At 46.7% G+C, this 20,831-nt stretch overlaps 1 protein-coding gene across 5 annotated transcripts in view; it reads left to right on the top strand.

Annotated features, from left to right (window-relative positions):
- Positions 1 to 20,831, top strand: part of ALKBH3 (alkB homolog 3, alpha-ketoglutarate dependent dioxygenase) — a 653,468-nt gene that overhangs the window by 129,509 nt on the left and 503,128 nt on the right. For 3 of the 5 annotated variants that reach the window (XR_011279653.1, XM_069623324.1, XM_069623322.1), the window contains exon 5: positions 9,850 to 9,897. The exons of the other annotated variants lie outside the window; for them this stretch is intronic. Coding sequence is in view for 2 of the 3 variants with exons in the window: in XM_069623324.1 (XP_069479425.1) it covers positions 9,850 to 9,897 (48 nt within the window). In the remaining variant the exon portion in view is untranslated. The remainder of the gene's footprint in view (positions 1 to 9,849; positions 9,898 to 20,831) is intronic. 5 annotated transcript variants of the gene reach the window in all.

Here is a 20,831-nt window from a genome sequence, read left to right as displayed (position 1 = left end):
GGCTCTCGCTCTGGTACTGCTCTTCGTTCCTCTTGCTGTTTGGATTTCCGTTCTCGGTTCTTAGAGTGTCTGCTGTGCGCAGGCGATTGCAACCAGTTGTTGTTCTTGGCACTGTTCTTCGGGCGTCCTGCCCACCACTCTGCATGTGTGGTTGCACCACTACCAGGTACTTCTTCCTCTTCATCCTGCTCATTACATCTTCCTTGTACATGGCGGGCCTCCGGCATCTCGCACTGGGTTTCTCTTATTCTTCAAAAGTCGTGGGCTTGGCGATCTGCCTTGACTCTACTGCCAGAAGGCTTGATGAGGTCAGGGGGTTTCCCCTATGCTTGGGACTCTCCTTCCCTCCTTCTGTTCTGACTCATAGTTAAATACAGGTCTCTGGTTAAAGAGACATTTTCCTTTCTTTCTCCACATGTTTCTTTTTACATTGCCTTCAGCCAAACATAAAGTTGTCACACCAATTTTCATTGATGACATTACCATATAGATGGCTATAATATTTGATTTAGGAAGTTCCTCATAGGAACGGGAGTCCTTGTCCCCAAAGGGAGGGGGGGAGTCTCTCCTGTTGAGGTCCCGCTTACTTCAACCCCTAGAGGGAGGGTTTTGCAGAGCAGGCTCACCTCCTAAACCTCACAGGGGGAGTCTCCCTCTTAGGGAGAAGGGACGAATACCTGTGATTCATCACAGGTCCCAATCAGCACATATGCGGGAGGTCCCATTGAAAGAGGTGGGAAAGCTGCAAAGAAAATTATTTCCGAACACTTTGAATTCAACGTATTACTGGAATGTGTCATAAGTATTTTGTTGCTTGAAATGAAAGATAGCTACAGCACACCAAAATGTGATGACTGAGCAGCTTCAAATTAATCAATGGGAACAGACCAGCCCAAACTTGTAGTCAATGTCTCTTCTGTACAAGAATGCAAGCAGCATTCCGGCCACCCTTTTGGTTGGTTCCCTAGCCACAGTGAGCAAGGAATCTATCTATTGGGAACATATGTAAGAGAGGGAGTGGGAACCCCACAGAGAGAAAGAGAGAGAGTCCCAGAAGGAGACCGAGAGGGAGAAACAGAGGTGGAGAGGAAGACCCAGAAGGATAGAGGGAGACCCAGATAGAAATCCAGATCCAGACAGAGGGAGATGCAGAGAGAGAGAGAGGGCGGGGGGGGATCCAGAGACCCAGACCCATGGGGAGGGTGAGATCCAGACCCATAGGGAAAGAGATCCAGACCCATAGGGGGGGAAGGGGGGGAGGGGAGGGGAGGGGAGAGAAGAGAGAGAGAGAGAGAGAGAGAGAGAGAGAGAGAGAGAGAGAGAGAGAGAGAGATCGACAGGTGCAAACACATCAGTGTTGAAGTGGGGACAATGAGGAATGGAGGCTGTAGAGAAGACCTTTATTGTGTTCTTAGTTTACTAGTGGTAACAGAAGAAGTGCATAAACCCACTGATACACCACCAGCCAGTTACTTGATTAACTGTTGCTCCTGGAAAAACATTCTCGATTATGCACACATTCCAATACATGACCTAGTGGGTAAAAATGTAAACGCTTTTATTGGTACACTTGAGCAAAACATGGCACAGATACAGTGAGACATAATAGTCAAAACATGAATCGGAGCAGATAACATTTACATAGAAATCTTGTCAGATACAACATGTAGACTAAAACAGAATAAAGGCTGAATCTTCCAAAGAGAGTCAACGTACAGCAATGAGTGGGTAAGATGAGGGAACGACTAAGGATGGCACACACAAGTCTCTGACTGAAGGGGTCAAGCCTCCATGGCTAGGGGCACAAAGTATGTAAATATGTGCTCTGTAAAGTGCTTTGGATAAAGGCGCTATATAAATAAAACATCATTATCACAAAGGCTGTGGAGCCCACAGGTGAGTTAGGTGTTGGGCTCGTGCATAGGAGGTACATCCTGACAATGGGCTGAGATTGGGGTGCTTGCATATATGTCCATTGGTCTTCCTTGTCATTTGCCCACTCTAGATCCTTGTGTGTTTAGTCAAAAGGAGACACAAATGTGCAAATATTCCCACATCGATCAAAGAGGGAAAGGAGATATGGAACTGGCACGTCAGGGGGCATGGGGGGTTATAGGATCAATAGTTTTGCCAGTCATGGCAGATAACATTGCACATACATCATTCCAGAATGGTGAGATTCGGGGACATGTGAAAATACCTGGCATTGGGGAACAGGCAGTATGGACATGCTCCGGTACCCTCCTTGGAGAACTGGTGTAGTCGGCCAAGGATATAGTGATAGCGTTGTAAGACCTTTATCTGAATGAGTCTAAATCGGCAGTTAAATGAAACTTTGTTTGTTTGTGCCCACATTAGACCATAAGTCATTGTTTAGTTCCAATTGGAGGTCTGCAGCCCATTTGGATCGAGCAGTGCAATGTGGTATGGTAGCATGAGCTTGGATCATGTGATATATCGAAGACACATGTCTGCGGCAGTCCGGGTTCACCAAGTAGCCCAATAAGGGTTATTTGCTGATAAGCTATCCCACAGGCTCTTACAGGCTTGGCATAAACCAGCATTTTGCAGCCACTGCAAGGTTCTGCCACGGGTCAGTCCAGGTACATCAGTGGCCTGTATAAAATTTCCCTCCACGAACAACGCCCCCGAAGTATGAAATCCCTGTTGCCTCCAACCTCTATAGGATCCCAGATCAATCCTCGGGAGAGAAGGAACACAATTTCAAAGGGGGAAGTTCTCGTGGAACGGGGTAGAAACGCCTGTTTCTTTCCAGAGTCTCTGCCAGGCCCTTGCTGTGATGCTGGCGGGGTCAATGTCACTGTTGCTCGCCTCCCCACCCAGTAAAATCTGAGACCGGAGATCACCCCCTCCAACCGAGAGTGTCTTGAGTTGTACATGTGGGGGAGGAGGGTCTTCCGTGAACCAGAAAGCCGAAAATTGTGCCTGTGCAGCCAGCCAGTACAATCGGAAATTGGGTGCAGCAAAGCCCCCCATCATATGGTTGTGTAAGTGATTCTCATTTCAACCGCACAGTGCCAAAATGCCATACAAATCTGCAGATCACATTATCCAATTCCTGAAATAGCTTCCTCCCGGGCCATAGTGCGATGTTCAACAACAAATAGTTTAGGGAGTATGGACATTTTCAGGAGTGCTATTCTGCCGGCTATTGTAAGCTTAGTGCGTACTTGAGTCATATATGTTGTGTAGTTGTGGTTGTGTACCAAGAGACTGTTGCGTGCGACTGTCACTCCTAAATATCTAATAGTTTCAGGAGCCCATCTGAAGCCCTGGAGATCATGAGGAGGGACAGTAGCTTCCGTGAGGGGGAAGAGCTCTGATTTGGAGTAGTTTACACAAAAGCCCGATAGTTACCCAAGGTACGAGATGTCCTGCATAATAGGGTCCAAGTGTTTCTGTGGGTCGCGGATGTATAGCAAAGCGTCATCTGCATAAAGCGAGATTATTTGTGGGTCTCCCACCATCCTAACCCCCCGGTGTCTATGTCGCAACCATATCATATCTGCCAGAGGTTCGATGACAAAAGCAAATATCAGAGGAGACTGGGCAGCCCTGGCGGCTGCCTCTCTTCGTGAATTGTGGAGAAAGCAGGCCATTAGTACACACCCTGGCCACTGACAATGCCTAAAGGAGGGAAAGGGCTTCTAGGATTCCTTGGCCTAAGCTGCACCCCGATAACACTGCATACATAAATCGCCTGGATACCGAGACAATGCCTTTTTGACAACAAGGGCAGCAGCCACAGCCTGGACCCCGGGGTCCATTTGTGCTAGGATGTTAAATAGGTGTCGTAAATTTAGTGCCGCGGACCTGCCTGGGATGAATCCGGATTGATCTTGGTGAATGATGTGCGGTATGGCTGGCATCAGACGAGCAGCAAGTATTTTGGCGAACACTTTCACGTCCATGTTAATTAGTGAGAGGGGGCGGTAAAATGTGCATTGATGCAGGCTTCCCTGGTTTCAATAGGACCATGATGACCGCCTCTCGCATGGTGGGAGGGAGCAACCCAGTCTTGAGGGATTCCTGCCACACCTGTAAAAGGTAGGGGGCAGGGATCTCTTTATAACATTTATATAATTCGGCTGTTAGGCCATCTGATCCAGGAGCCTTCCCGGAGGGTAATTGATCAATAGCTTGGGTGATATCGTAAGGGGAAACCGGGAGGTGTAGCTGAGTTTTGGTGTCCTGGGAGAGTTGAGTTAGAGGGAGAATATTACGAAACAAGTCTTATCTCCTCAATTGTGCATGAGTCTTTATTTGTGTAGAGGTCAGTATAAAGGTTTGTGAATACCCCATTGATGGCAGTTGGGGTATGTGCGAGGACGCCAGAGGTTTTGGTCACAGTAGGGATCCATTCACTGCCGTTTTTTTGACGGGCCATGCGAGCCAGTAATTTGCCAGGTCTGTCGCCCTCGCTTTATCTTCTGGCTGCCGTTGGGACATCAAAAAACTTAACCTCACGTTCTGCGCTTATTCTGAAGGAGTCATTGGCTTCTTTGATTTGCGTTCGGGTGACCGAGGGGGGATCCGATGTCAGTCCCCGCTCTAGTTCCCCAAGATCATCTTCGCACTGTTGAATCTTCTATCTTCTCGTTTTAAGGACACTGAACTCGGAGGCCAGTGCTATTCCTCTAATATAGACTCTAAATGTTTCCCACAATGTACCGGGTGAAGACACAGATCCCTCATTTACCTCCAAAGAACAGCCGTACATGTTTAGCCATGGTGGACGCAAAAACAGCATCCTGTAATGCTGGAGACTTAAATCTCCAGGTATTGCGAGGTCTAGAAAGTGATGGTAATGTCAGGGAGATGATGACTGGGGAGTGATCTCAGTAGGTGCGTGGTAGCATACATGTTTTCACTACGCCTCCTAGGAGCGTTTCTGAGATGAGCCACAAGTCGATGTGGGAGGAGGAGTCATGGACATAGGATTGTTCTGCCGCATGTAACGTCCTCCAAGCATCCACAAGATCCAGCGACTACATGACCTCCTTGATAGTGGTAGCAGTGCATGTAAGTGTCCTCTGAGTGTGGGTGGACCTGTCACGGAGTGGGTCAAGGATAGTATTAAAGTCTCCACCCCATAGTATAGGAATCCGCGGATATCTTTCTAGCTCATCAATTATTTCTTTGTAGAATTGGGGGTCACCGATATTGGGGCCGTATATGTTCATCAATACCAACCCCCTACCTGCTAGAGAACCATACACCAGGATGCATCTGGCCAGAGGGTCCACTTTTGTATATTTGCACTGAAATGGAAGGGATTTATGTACCAGGGTCATGACTCCTCTAGATTGTGAGGAATAAGATGCATAAAAGTGATGAGTGCCCCAGTGTTTAGCAAACCCCTCGCAGGTTGCCGCAAGGGCATGGGTCTCCTGCAGGAACAGGATGTTAGCCTTATGCCTGTCCACGAAGAGGTATATCCTACGCTGTTTAAGGGGGTTGCCCAAGCCCCGTACATTCCAACTAAGAGTTAATTCCCCCATTGTGATGTGACATTTGTAGTTTCACCCACCAAGGTTTGAACTGCCCCGCAAGTCAACCCAGCGTCCCACTAGGTGCCCATATATTCCCTTTCTGTGTGAATGATGTGTACCAAGCGGTTTTTATTTTTATAGAACAGTCCCAACCCCCCCTCCTGACCCCCGCCATTCCTGCTACCCACACCGCCCCTTGGAATGAGGCAATGAAGCCCCCTTCAGAACACCCACAACAGAAAACGCAACCTTGCATTGGGAGGCTGACGCACAGGCCCATCCGGGCCACCATTAGACATAGAAACAGTAGAAAATAAGGATATGTATCAACAAATTATCGCGCAACGTATCCTGGAGTAGCAGGGTAATTCCCATCCACCTTGCCGCACCAAAGTGAGAAGGTCGCTTTCAAGAGGTTTGAGAGGCGTTGTAATCGGAGAACAAGGTGCTAGCTACGGCTACCTGGGGGTTGGGGGAGCGGCCATCACTGCGAGAGTGCTAGGTTGATAGTGGACAACCAACATGGGCAGGGACAAGAATTGAGTTTCGCTCAGGGCAAAAGCGCTGGTCCAGTCTCATCCAGGAACTCCATGGCTTCGTCAGGTATGGTGATGAAGAAAGTCTTGTTACTCCATTCGACCCGCAGTTTGGCAGGGTATAACGAAGCATATTTCGTTTTCTTCACTGCTAGAAAGGTCTTCCTCTCCTGCTCTACGGCAACTGGGAAGTCCGGGTAAATATGTATCCTGGTGGATCCTAGCATGAGGTTGCCCTGCTACCTGGCTGCCTGAAGAATTGCATTGGGGTCGCTGTAATTAAGTATACGAGCGATGATGGGTCGTGGGGGTGCTCCGAGCCTAGGTTTAGGAGCGAGGGATCTGTGTGCACGTTCGACCGTAAATTGCGGTGACAATGAAGTGTTTCCTGGCAGTGGTAGTAGGGTGGATTAAATCCATTGTTCGGTGGAGGATTCAGAGTTACTCTCCGGGACTCCAATAATGCGAATGTTGTTGCGACGGGAACGTGATTCCAGCTCATCGTTCTTTTTCTCCATCTGGAGCACCCACCTGGAAAGTGTAGCCAATTCCGATCTCATAATTGATATGTCTTCCATCGTGCCCACCATCGTCTCGGCCTCCGTCAGGCATAGATCTTTTTTGTCAATGCATGTTTAGATAGAATCAATGGTGCTGGTAATGTCGTCCAGCTTACTGTGTACCTTAGCTAATCCTTCTTGCATACACGCCATCATCCGCTGTGTCTCGTTAAGCTCCATCTTGATAGGTTCCGGATCAGCATCAGCGGTTACCTCATCCGAAGGAGAGGGTTTATTTAGTGTAATGGTTCATCAAGCGCTGGTTCTTGGACCTTCTTTGGTCATAATGCGTACCAGAAAAGTGATGTGTTGAAGATAGCAAGTGGCCAATTAGACTCCTCTGAGTAATTTTGTGTTGCACCTCGAGGTTCGTGGGCCAGGTAGGAGCCAGTCTAGATGTAGTGGAGAAGGATATAGACTCCCAGGACTGGCACCAAACAATGTTGACAGTGGCGCTATCAACGCCAGGCGGTCAGTCCGGCCCGCCGACGGTAGAAAGCAAAATGAGTGGCAACCCAGATTATTGAAGGCCCCAATGGGGACTGGTCCCAGAAGTATGTCCAATTAGAGCTGGAATTGGGTTGGATGATTGGGAGGCCAAGGTTGCACCAGTGTGGTCACAGGGTAGTGCATTTAGCATGCCAGCAGGAATAAGGACCAATGCAACGGGACTTTCACCCTGTTAGAGCAGTGATGTAGCCTCCCTGCAGAGCGATGTTGCTGAATAGTTTGGAGAGGAACAGAGGATATGGGAGTAAATCTTAGTCAGCAGCCTAACGTAGGCCCTCTGGGAGAGAGTTATGACGTTGCAATCCTGTCAGTGCAGCACAGCAGGGGGAGGTAGGAAAGGGTGTCACCTGCAGGGCCTTTCCTCCGGTGGAAGCTGCTGTCACCGCTTATCCTGCGGGTGGTCTGGTATCAGCAGGCAGGGAGGAGGGGAAGAGGAGGAGCGGGCAGGGTACCGTGTATCCAGTCGGTAAGCCCACTGATCTTCAGGCCTCCTGGGGTATGCCTCAACAAGGTCCGTCCCGCCTCCAGTAGCCCTGACTGCTGGGCGGAGCGGGACACTGGTGTCTGCCGTCCCTCACCCCACCTAATACATGGTCGTTCACACCAAGGCATCCAGGGCCTCAGAACTGTCGGAAGCGAGCTTCCCGGCTTAACAGGATCGTGGGATTACTCCAGGCTCCAGCCTAGAGTGCAGACAGGCCAAGCAGGGTCTCCCACGCTCCCTGCCCCTCATACGCCGCTTGAACCAAAGCGTTCAGTTTACGGCAACCCGGCATCCAAAAAATGCCAGAAGAGGTGCAAACGGAGGCTCAGGGTGTTAGAAGTGTTCCAGTCGTCCACCTGAGTTGCTGTAGCTGTTGGAGAAGGATATATTCGTCTGCAAACGGCACCGGGAGCAGGAGCTCGAATAAGGAGCCACCATCTTTGGCGCCGTGCAACAGCGCACCCTATTATCTAGTACTTCGACATCAAAGGCTTAGACAGCTTACCTAATAAGGGACAGGGGAGAGGGAGACATACACAACCTAGTACATTGGTTGTTATTCAACAACTAAAATGGGTGCAGGCATCTGACATGCAGTAAACTGTTGTCTATCATAATAGTTGAAAAGCCTGAAATTAGGGGGAACAAAATGCATGCCTCCGTAAGAAATTGGTGACTGTAAGAAAAACCAACGATACATCTGCTGATGCATATAGTACAAAACTTTGAAAGGTGGTAGAATCCATACAAGGTCACCATTCCATCCAATACAAGGTGAGTTAATGCATCTGACACAAATAGACTTGGGAACCAGCATGGCCCATGAAATGTAACGCGGATGTACTAGGAGCGCATCAATCAACGGTCACTTCTGGACTCACTGGTGGAAGACGATATTCTATGACATGTACACATTCCAAAATACAACCTAATACTGTGATGACGTACTTATGGACAGAGTAATTAAGGACTAGGAAGATGGAGACTTAACTTCCTACCACACGCGCACCTTCATTCCATTCTCCACTTGAGATACAGGCTCACCAGGACAGCTAACACTCCGAATCCAAGCTTGTCACCTTCATGCCACATGTAGCCAAGTGGATGTAGATTTTGTTGTTTCTCGTTCTTCTGTGTTGGTTTGTTTGGACCTCTGTGCTGAAATGAAGAGTGCCGCCAGTTGCTTCAGATGAAAAATAAGAAGTCAGTTTTCATAGATTAGGAATTGATACTGGGGTTTTCCTGTTTCTAAAAACTTGCAATACTTACATGAGGGAAAGATAATTATTTTTTCCGTGATCAGGAGGTTTGATAATGGTTTTGGTGTAGCTAGGGTTAGAGCTAAGTCTGCTGGTTCCAGAACCAATAACTTCATCTCTGTCTGGTTCTCATTTGGTTTTAGTTGTATGTTTTTCATCCTACACTCCTAAGTGTCAGCAGCCATGCTTTCAAGAACCTCTGTATGATTCTTGTTTAATCGCAGTAACCTCCTCCTCATTCTCTCAAGTATCCGGATCCCTGGCATTTTGTATTGTCCTACTGGGTAGCAGGTTGCCAAGGGTAAGGAAAGATTTAAGGGCTGAGATTCAGAATGGAGACAGTTGGAGAGGTTGATGGAGGTGAGCAGAAGCAGTGCTTTTTTTTGGGGGGGGGGATCTATATGGATCTACTGAAAATAAATAACCTTCAACTGCTGTCTAGTGTTCAAGGCTGCTCTGCACAATATTCACATAATGGGTAAGAACCTTCCTTGCATAACCGTATCCCCTAAATACTGCTGGTCATCCGTAAACCTAGCTGATTTTCAAAACCTTTGAATAGCCTTCTTGACTTTTCTGGCCCTCCCCTAAATTCCCAATCTGTCTTGCTCCGCTCAGATCATGTGTCTTGCAGCTGCAGCTATACTGAACAGTATAGGCTCTTCATTAGCTTCTTCATCCTTTGGGGCAAACGACCCAGTGCCTTCATCAATAAAACTGCAGCGTCAGGCGGTGAGATCTGAGAAGGCCGCCTTGGTACACTTGGGCATGGAAGTGAATGTAAAACAGTGTTGCTGCACAATCTCTTGTACAGGATTATGCCCTTTCCATTTCTAGTGGTGGGTGATTGTTTTCATCATTTCTGAACTATGGTTTCTGTGTGTCGCACAGGTTTTGGTTGGTGCATCAATATCGTCTTTTCAGTTAATGATGTAATTTTCACTCACTAGCCCCCACAGTAAAACACATATTCATTTTTGTTTTTAGCAAAGCAGGTGCGTTTGACATCAGCGTGTCTCCTGCAGGTGTGTCCAGGTACGTTTTAACATAACTTATTCAAATTACTTTCAGAGTAGCTATGTTTTTTCCTCTGCTAGGAAAATTCTGCTGCATCGCTTATGCCTTAACAGCCGACCTCTTGCTTTCATGGACTTGCAGATTGTGTCGCACAGACTATCTATCTGATGCCACTCAATCGCAGAGACTCATTTGATCACATATCCTTTCCTTCAGACTACATAAGGTAGCTGTCCCCTAATGGATCTCAAGTCTGATACCCCCCCCCCAACTATTGTCCTCCCAAGTTCAATTTGGTCATAGATCTTGTTCATTTACACATTGCCCCTCACCCAAGATCTGATCTAATTAAATAAACTGTTGCAGGTATTCTTTCACTACCAAGTCTCGCCGGCATGATAGCCTATCCCCAGTCTCTTCCTAAGCCTGATTGCTTTGTGCGTCTGTTGTTTCTTCCACTTCAAGTGAGTTAGGAAGAGGTTAATGGATACATCTCATCCTTTGACTACCACCTGTATGAATGATCTCGTCACATTTCCTATGCTTTGACTGCATCCCCCACCTGATCTCCTGTTGCCTACCCCTGAGTACTCCTATGATAGTCTATGTAGGCAAGTGGAAGAGTCTGTTGTTTAATCAACTGAGCATGCCAGTATTCCAAACAGGCAATGATATTTTCAGATCTTTGCTGGAGTGGGAGTATGTAGGACACTTGGGAAGAAAAAGCGTATAATCTAATTGCAATGCCAACACAATTGTCTTTCATGTAGTCACATACTTTTGAAAGATGTGCTTTTGCACTTCTCCCAAGCCATGAATTGGAATGATGGTTGTTTAGTTCACAAATGTAGCCCTGCTTGCAGCTCATGATACAGGCCGGATTGTTCAAAGCAGGACATAGCCATATTTCTCCATGATGGATCATTATAAAAAGATGAAACCATTTGTCAGAAGAAGGAAAGTCAATTTGCGCAAGAATCCAACTACCAACACAAAATGTGTTCATGAATCAAACATAATGTGCATGCGAGGCCAATAGTTGTAAACTTTACCTTTTTGGGAGAAATCCCTGTATGCTTTTGCTAACTTAACGAACAATTGTCCTAATTTGAGGCCTCATCCGGAACATGACTCTGTGATGTTTGCCCTGAGAACCCTTGGCTTCCCTGGGCTAGCCTGTGTCACGATAGGACAAAGACAGTGAATATGGCATGGGAAATGTGCACAAGATCACACAGTGAATAGCTTAGAGTCAAACAACATGCACTCAAGAACCAAGACACATGTACATTAAAACCCAGGATGTGCAAGTAGTGCGTGATAAGAATATAAATATGAAAAGGGATGTGGGGTAAGTACTTAGAAGCTTCTTATGATTACAAAGAAAGTTGGAAAGCTCCTGACCCCCAATTGCTGTTACAGGTACTGTTAGCTGTGGTGAATCCTACGGATCCCTCACTGAAACCCTGCATAAAGTCTCCTCCCAGGTGGCCAGGGAAAGGCAGATGCTTCCTGATCCTGGCCTTGGGTGTGGTGTACTGTGGGAGGATCACCTGGAAGGAGACCAGGCCCAGGATGGTGAGGAGATCCTGTGGGATGAGACCCGATATTTGTCCTTTAAAAGGGAAAACCTTTTATAATTGCTTAAAACAGGTAATTGCTTATTGTCATTATAATGCATATAACCCACATATAAGATCTATCGCTCTGGACACAAATGCCATAAAACCTGAACAAGCCTTGACAACAGAAAGACCGTTCAGGGTATTTCAGGATAAAAATCTTCCTTACCCAAAGGTATAATTGAAAGGAATGTAGAAATATTAAATAAAATAAAATAAAAATTGTTTTCCTCTAACAACGAATTGTAATGGTTCATCCTTAAGTGACTCTAAGGGAAATAAATTTACCCTTTAAACTAAGAAGTTATTCTGCTGCTGGGGCAGCGCAATACCCCATTCAGCGTCCTGGTACGTATTGTGCACCTGACTTGTTTGCAACGGTCTTGCTGCTAGGCCACCTGGTGAGTCTCTCTCTCTCTCTCTCTCTCTCTCTCTCTTTCTCTTTCTCTTTCTCTTTCTCTTTCTCTTTCTATCTCTCTATCTCTCTATCTCTCTATCTCTCTATCTCTCTATCTCTCTATCTCTCTTTCTCTCTTTCGCTCTCTCTTTCGCTCTCTCTTTCGCTCTCTCTTTCTCTCTTTTCTCTCTCTCTCTCTTTTCCCTCTCTTTCTCTCTTTCTCTCTCTCTTTTTCTCTCTTTCTCTCTCCCTCTCTTTCCCTCTCTCTCTTTCTCTCTCTCTTTCTCTCTTTCTCTCTTTCTCTCACTTTCTCTCTTTCTCTTTCTCGCTCTTTTTCTCTTTCTCTTTTTCTTTCTCTTTTTCTCTCTTTCTCTCTCTCTTTCTCTTTCTCTTTCTCTTTCTCTTTCTCTTTCTCTTTTTCTCTTTTTCTTCTCTTTCTCTCTTCCTCTTTCACTTTTTCACTTTCTTTCTTTCTCTTGCTCTCTCTTGCTTTCTCTTTCTCTCTTTCTCTTTTTCTCGTTCTCTCTCTCTTTCTGTCATGCCTGCGCCATGGGCGCACACATTGGCAACCATCATGGAATATTAGTTATTCATTTATCTTCAGAATACTCTTGGAACAACCCCTATTCACACTTTGGTACTTAATTCCCATTTGCGTGACTTTGGTGCCTTCTTATATAACTCAACTAACTACATGTACCACAATGCACCTTGCTACAGCTATCAATTCCTGGCCATTCCCATTCGTCAGCATTGGAACCACAATCCCCAGAAGCCCTAAGGATCAGTGTTGCTTCCACCATCTCAGGACCAGAGAGGGAGGAGGCAGATTGTATTCAGGTGTGCTGCTCCAGGTGCTGCCAGTTAGCCTGCCTCAGTACAGGGCAGGGCGGTATTTAAGCAGGTGCCTGCAGGAGCTCAGTCTCTTGCATCAAGAGTCCTCCCAGCCCCTTTTTGCATTTTTGTCTCGAAATTGTATGCTGTTCCTACTGCTGCATTTTCCTGCTTTTGTTCCAGTGCTCTTTCTGGGCTTCCTGCCTTGCAGCATGCTACACCCTGCTGCCTACAGCCCTAGTCTTTTGGGCTTCCTGCCTCACAGCCCTGCTCCTCTGGGCTTCCTGCCTTGCACCCTGCTGCACCCTGCTGCCTAGAGCCCTAGTCTTGTGGGCTTCCTGCCTCACAGCCCTGCTCCTCTGGGCTTCCTGCTTTGCAGCCTGCTACACCCTGCTGCCTACAGCCCTAGTCTTGTGGGCTCCCTGCCTCACAGCCCTGCTCCACTGGGCTTCCTGCCTTGCAGCCTGCTACACCCTGCTGCCTACAGCCCTAGCCTTTTGGGCTCCCTGCCTCACAGCCCTGCTCCTCTGGGCTTCCTGCCTTGCAGCCTGTTACACTCCGCTGCCTACAGCCATAGCCTTCCGGGCTCCCTGCCTCGCTTCTCTGCTCCTCTGAGCTTGCTCCTTGCTACTCTGCTCCGCTGGGCTCCCTGCCTTGCAGCCTGCTACTCTCTTCTGCTTTCAGCCCTGACCCTCTGGTCTCTCTGCCTCTACGCCCTGTTCCTTTGGGTTCGCTCCTTGCTGCCCTACTCTGGGCTCTCTGTCTGCCGCCTACTACAGCTTTCAGTCCTGCTCCTCTGGACTCTCTGCCTTGCAGCCTACTACAGTCCTCTGCAATCCACTACAGTTTTTCTGTACCTTGTACCATTCGGTACTGGAGCCCTGCTTCCTTGTTTGCAGCCCCCCTCTTTCCTGGCTGCTTCTCCCTTGCTCTCTTCCTTATTTGCAACCCCTTGTTCTTGATCTCTGTCCTTCTCTTCCTTGACACTCTGTCCTCCCCTTTAGTTTACCCATTTCTATCGTACTGTTTCTTCCTTCATTCCCTTCTGCTAGATTTCTCTTAGACTTCCTTGTCCGTGGTTATTTCTGTTCTTGTCTCTCTTGTGTTTTATGTTGATCCTTTGTACAGAGCTTGACTGTTGTTTTCCGGCAGGCAATCTCTGCCCTTTCCCTTGTCGCGTTTTCTGTTTAACAGACACCCACAGCTGTTGTTCTAAGCCATGAGCAGACAGAGTGGGCCTCTGTAATAGTAATCCGTGCAGAAGGCTGGAGTTTCCAAAGGTCTGTGGAACACTCTTTTCCCATATCTGCATGCACCCCAAGAGGGAATCCAGTTTGTTTGTATCTTTGTATTTCCTGCCCCTTTCTGTTCACAACTACAGTTGCCTACTTTTCTTTCTTGTTGAGTTTCCTGCTGTGTGTGTACTTATCTGTCACCTTACATCAGCACAGCCACCCAAACCCTACCTGGGAGCCCTGTGCCACTCTTGACAGAGTACCATCCTTGACAGAATGCAAGAGCCAAAGAATTCTTGTTCCATAGGCAGGAAAGGCACACACAGACCAAAAATGCTTTCCTTTCGATTCAAGAAACTTCTGTAAAGATCTAAAGTTTTCTTAAGGACTGCAAACAAAAACCCTAGTTTAAAAGACAGACTCGCCCTAATAAACAAAGGTTTACAAGCACAGTACTACACTCACTGGCTCGCTGACCCTTCTATGTGTAAGTACTATGACATTTGCAACTATGATCTGCAGTCTCTATCTGTAGAAGAACTACAGCAAGAAAATGAATTCCTGCAGATTTTGTTAGCCCAACCAGTGGAAAACACTCACGCGTTTTCTGGCATTTCTTCTGACACTGCATTCGACATTCAGCCGGTACATGAACCTTGTATTCCTTTATCCAAGGCTACCCTGTCTCAGGACCAATGTCGTAACACTGCTACAGCCAAGGATATTGCACTCATTGTGGCAGACTCCCAACCAGAGTACGCTGTTGCCGAAGTGATATGCTCAAGATCAGCTTGGCAAGCTACACAACCTCCCCAGACTGCTGGAAACACTCATTTAACAGGACAAGGCATTCAGAATCCTGAGGTTAGTGCAGCTCGTCCTGGGTGTAAAAGACCAATACTGACCATTGGTTGTCTTAATGCTTCCTCAGTAACTACTACCCATGATAACTCTAAGGTCAGTCTTCCCATTGCAACACCCGAATTTTCTGCTACACCAGATTCTGAAGCTCTAGAACAGGCTAATGGAACATACCTGTTACAAGAACAACTCTTAAGCCTTAAAAGACAAACAGAAGACCTCTATGATGAATTTGTCTATTTGCATAGTAAGAATCTAGCCAAGGGACATAATTTACCAGACCATCTGGCACTATGCCCAACCCCCGACATTCTGTCTTTAGAGATTGGCATGATAAGGCCTGGAAGGGTAATACAGAAAAGGATACAGACTTATACAGAGCAGATGGAAGACCTGAACTTGGCATATGCATACCTTCTAAAGTTTGACTTGGCTCATTCACTTACTAGCCACAGTAACTCAGGCTGTTGCTCAGATAGTGAAGAATTAACTCCTTCGGTGGGCCAAATCACTCACACTGCCTTTACACCACAAATCAAGTGTAATCATCTGGCTGGAGATCCTGCTGAGTCAAAGGATTGTCCCGTTCTTACCCTTGATGGCGGTCCTTTACTCACACTTACAGCATCTAAAGAGGTGACCAAGTCAGAGATGTACTCTGCTTCTATGGACTTTTGTGCACCAGACCATGTGTCAGATCCTGAACTATACCCAGTACCTGTCTGGAATCCAGCTTTGCCAACAGTCAATATCCCAGACCCATCTATCCACCGGAGCACACAAGACTTTGAAGGCCAGCCATCAGAAAGCCTACCCTTCCCTGATCCTCCGTCAGCCATGCTACCTGTTACAGAATCTGCAAGCCCAATCTCTGCTGCTCCTCCTGCTAGTACTCATAAATCTGCTACTGAAGCAGCATCTCAAATCACTCTTACTGCAGTTGAAGCACCCCCTTCCTCTCTGCCTGCAAGAACAATACCTCTTGCAACGCCAGTTAACAGCTCTCCTATTAAGGCTACAGCTCCGGTTGTTCCTGCTGGTGCCTCTGCAGCACCTAAACTACCAGACTGTACTCCTTCAGTCTCAGTTGCGTCCCTGCCCGCTGGTACTCCTGTGGCACCTATACTCCCAGCTGCTACAGAACCTGAACGTCCGACTGCCATTCATGATCTCCCGGCTGCTGTGGCTTCTGAACTCCCTGCTACTCAGGGTGTCCCTGCAACATTTGTGACTCCTGAAGTCCCTGCTGCAAATCTTAATGTTGCTATTGCTGCTTCTGAATATTTGGAAGACCCTCCTAGAGCAACCTATTCAGCTGTATCTCTGGTTCCACCTTTCAGCACTGTACCGTTGCCAGCCCTAAGGAAAACCACTACTTTCAAAGAAATATATGCCATGGAGCCTGCAGCAGATCTTCACAGTCTCTCAGTTCATGAACGCACCGTTGGATTTTGGGCCCTTAAGACTTTGTCCTTTCTGACTTCTACCTCAAAGGTTCGGAACATTGGTATTGTCTCCTCCCTTCAATACTCTCACCTTGCAGCTTTAAACAGTTTTTGGAGCTTCATGATGTGCCCTTTTGGTATAAGACTTTTTCACGGTGTGGCAGGTCTTGCTCTTCTTGTTGGTCAGTCTTCAGGGAGCCTGGAGAGGGGCCTGGAGAGGGGCATACTGACATGCCTGCGCCATGGGCGCACACATTGGCAACCATCATGGACTATTAGTTATCCATTTATCTTCAGAATACTCTTGGAACAACCCATATTCACACTTTGGTACTTAATTCCCATTTGCGTGACTTTGGTGCCTTCTTATATAACTCAACTAACTACATGTACCACAATGCACCTTGCTACAGCTATCAATTCCTGGCCATTCCCATTCGTCAGCATTGGAACCACAATCCCCAGAAGCCCTAGGGATCAGTGCTGCTTCTACCATCTCAGGACCAGAGAGGGAGGAGGCAGATTGTATTCAGGTGTGCTGCTCCAGGTGCTGCCAATTAGCCTGCCTCAGTACAGGACAGGGCGGTATTTAAAGGATAGTTCCGGGACTTTTTTTTTATTGTCCCTACGGTTTGGCCATGTGTTTTTAAGCGTAAATCGGTAGATCGTAGAAAACTTTCCTATGGACCTTACCCGACTTTTCGTCCATTAACGCACTCGAAATCAGCCGCCATTTTGTGATAATCCTATCATTTCCCCCCATCGACCTGGCTCACCTGCGTTTGCGGCACTAAATCAAATCCCCCGCCCCTGAAACAGACTTTATCAAAACATTCATATTCCCCGCCTCTCTCCGTGACGTGCCTGTGCTGCGTAGGCAAACGCGCCCAGGCGTCTTCTGCGCGACTCCACACAGAACCCGGAAACCAACACAGATCAGCTCACAACACAGCGCGCCACAATTCGGAATATGAAACTGTACTTTTAAATCAAACAGCAACACGGTACATTTGGTAAAGTACATTTATTGGACATCAAATGTTTAGAGAATATTCAGCGATTTGCATTTTTCTTTGCTCTCGATCCAAAATAGTTCGTCTTGAGGCAAGCGATGTTCGTGTGCAGTACACAGGGTGTTGGTTTACGATAAAATAAGCTCTTCGGTCGCACTGATAATTGCATGGCTGTTCCAACAACGAGGCACTAGGCCACCACAACGGTATGTATGTTGCATCTAGCCATTAGTACCGCGTAAGGGCATACCTGTACTTGGCGATCGTCTCATAAAATGGTCAGGGTGGTAACGTTGTTCACGCGGAGAAGCAACTGGCGGTTATAAAAGCCATCCGCCGGTGTCTGGTACTCGTGACACGGACAATAATGAAGGATGTACCTGTTTTAAAAACATAAAAAATGAAATTAGTCTCACCATCAGATCTTTATTAAAATTATTCATTTTATATATTAGGTCGGGAAATTATTTCATAGCTAGGACAGTGCGTCATTTCCAGTAACCCACCCCCTCTCCTCTGCCTTTTTCAGAGCCGCCTGAGCGCCAGTGGACCACTTCGTCACTGATATGATATAATATGGCATTTGCAACGCGCCTATAGACAAGTGTTTCAGGGCGTGGCGAGGCAGGGGGGGGGGAACAAGGAGAAGAAGTGCAGGGGTAGGGGGAAGGTAAAAGTGCAAGGGGAAGGGGAGGGGGGAAGTGGAGTACAAGGTAAGTAGCATAAAATAATAAATACATAGGGCCAGCTGGTGGCGAGTGCAAGGTAAGTGCAGAACAAGTGCTGGGAAGGGGGGGCTGTAGGATACTGAGACAGTCCCCCAGTGCAGGGGTTGACAGGGAGGCAGTGCAGGTGGAGAGTGGAAGGGCCCAGGACCGAGGTCGCAGACAGTGGACCAGTTGTAGCAGGGGAGAGGGAGAGAGAAAGCAGAAGCAAAGAGGAAGGTTTTGAGGTGCTTCCGTAAAAGGAGATGGTTCTCCTCAAGATAGTGCGCGGTACAAAACAATATGCCACATAGAACGAACAAGTACAACTTAACCCGTCTTTAAAGCTACTGTATAGTAATTAAATTGCGGTATAAACTCATCTAAAGAGTTACTTACATTATATTTGCATTTTCCATTGTGTCTGTGCGTAGGGCAGCCCCGAAATACCACTCCTTCTATGCCGACGTTATTTCTTCTAATGAACGAACATTAAATGGCTATTGTTTCTGAAATTTTATTCATTATCGTTTCTTACGTTATTGCACCACACCCCCAAAAAGAAGTCTTTCGGGATGGTCCCGGCCTGTCAAGGTCAAATAACAATAGAACCTTATACTGAGTCGTGGGCCATTCCGGCACCCGAGCAAAAAATCAAAGCAGCTGACCTTCACTTTGAACGAGCACACATTCCTAGTTAGCTACATTCAGTGTAAGGCCATCTCACAGGACTTGAAATTTACACTCCATCTTTGCATTTTGTCTGCGTGCTTTGCAGCCCCAGAGAACCATAAATACGGAGACATTCTATATTTTTTGAAAAATGATTTATATTACTGTTTGGTTTAATTTAATGCGCAAATGAACAAGGTTGGATAGACACATTGCATGTACACTGAGCAATCACTTTTATTTACACAATACATAGCTACACATATTCAATGGGCCTGCGACATGAGGAGACTCGAGAGCAAAGTCACAGGTGACACCCGGGTGGTTCGCACTACTGCACGGTGAAGGGAGGGGCAAGGGTGGAGAGACACATTGCATGTACACTGAGCAATCACTTTTATTTACACATTACATAGATACACATATTCAATGGGCCTGCAACATGAGGAGACTCGAGAGAACAGACAATCAAATTACAATCATTTAAACCGTGATGTGTATTTCTCAATGAGCTCTGCTTTAGGTGGACATGGAACAGAGGCAATGTTGGGTGGCAATGCAGTTGTCCCCTGCACAGGTTCGTTCACAACTCCATGTATGTGCCTATCTAGGACATCAACAATAAGTCTCTCAATAAACTCATATTGCATATCCTCAAACACTGGTTTGATCACCCATTGTTTACTTCTTTTAGTGAAGGCCTTATTGTAGCGAAGCGTCCCTAAAGTTCCGGTCGTCCTACTTTGTTGACGGCCAACATTATGGTTATGTGCCAAGACCGCTAGAAGAGTCCGATTTATCATGCCCTCCATGCCAAAATGCAATCGTTTTGGCCTGTACTTTAGGCACATATTGTGGAACACCTCCAAATCTCCTGTGTGGCAGAATTCCGTGAGTCCCCTCAAATCTCTTGTTATAGTTTTATCAAATACAATCTTTTCAATGGCTTTGTGAGTGGGTGATGAAGGAATCAACCACTTCTTCTTCTGTGCCTCCTCTGTGGACAAATGGCCATGTTCACAATTGTGGAAATGTTGGTTCGTGGTCCACCGGTGAACGTTGCTACAGTGTAGCATTACTGACCGCCATTTTTCCAGTAGAATTTCCAACGACCCTTCACATGTTTTTGAGCTCCACCAAAGATGGTTGCTGATTGACTTGGACCACTTTGAAATACCTTGCATATCTTTTTTTTTACCTGCAGCCGACATTTTTTTATTGATTGTTTTTGCAAGATGCCATACGTCAAATTGGTGATTTATATTTTTGTACTCTTCTCTCATTGTCTTGGCAATTGAAACGTGTCTGTCCGTGGCTATCAGGTCGATCACCATTCCCCGCGATTGTAGTTCTTGCAATGATGCTACAAAGCCAACTTTCTCCATGGCCACTGAGGATGTACTTTGTGACACCTGCACGACCACCGAACTCACAATTTTCTTACTTTCCATGTCCTGAAAGTGGTAGGTGCAGTACTTGGCTGAAAATCCTGGGCTGTCGCACTGTCCATCACCGGCTAGCCTGAACCGTTTGCCCGCGAATGTACTTTCAATAGACATTTTTTCCATTCTCCAAGCTTCGCTAATGGCTGGAAATAGATAATCGGTTTGGTATTTGTAGAACTGAGTTTTCGCAATGAAATGGATTCCCACAAACTGAAAGAAATACTCTAACTTTTTAAAACTTGAACCACTAAAAAGTGCGGCCGCTGCACAAAGTAGATTGCCTGCTGGCAGTTGCCCCAGCATGGGTTGTGCAGACCATGAGAACGGATGATATTGTGTACAGGTGGCATGTATTTTAAGGTTAGTGCCTCGAATTGCACGAGTCACATTAATCAATGGCTCCCCACATACTTCCCCACCAACCGAATGCCCACATTTCAGCATAATAATAATATCAATCAAACAACTATCGAATACAATGAATTTGGCCTCTTTCCTTATACTGTCACTCTGCATCCCAGCGGGTTCGGCCTGTAACGTTGAGGACATGTCACTCACATTAAAGGTACAATCTCTGATATCGTCTTCCGCTATGTTCAGTGATATTGATGGTGTTTCATTGTCGTCCATTACATTCTCTTCCATTGCAACATCTGTTCCTTCTCCGGCGATGGGAGAATAAAACAATTTCTTCAACTTTCTCGCGGTCTTAGTTTTTGCGGGT

Source organism: Ambystoma mexicanum, chromosome 11, assembly GCF_040938575.1.
Source record: "Ambystoma mexicanum isolate Mex_15411 chromosome 11, UKY_AmexF1_1, whole genome shotgun sequence".
In the NCBI taxonomy this organism is placed as follows: Eukaryota; Metazoa; Chordata; class Amphibia; order Caudata; family Ambystomatidae; genus Ambystoma; species Ambystoma mexicanum.
The sequence above is the reverse complement of the archived record's forward strand: the minus strand, read 5'-3'. Positions and strand labels throughout refer to the sequence as shown.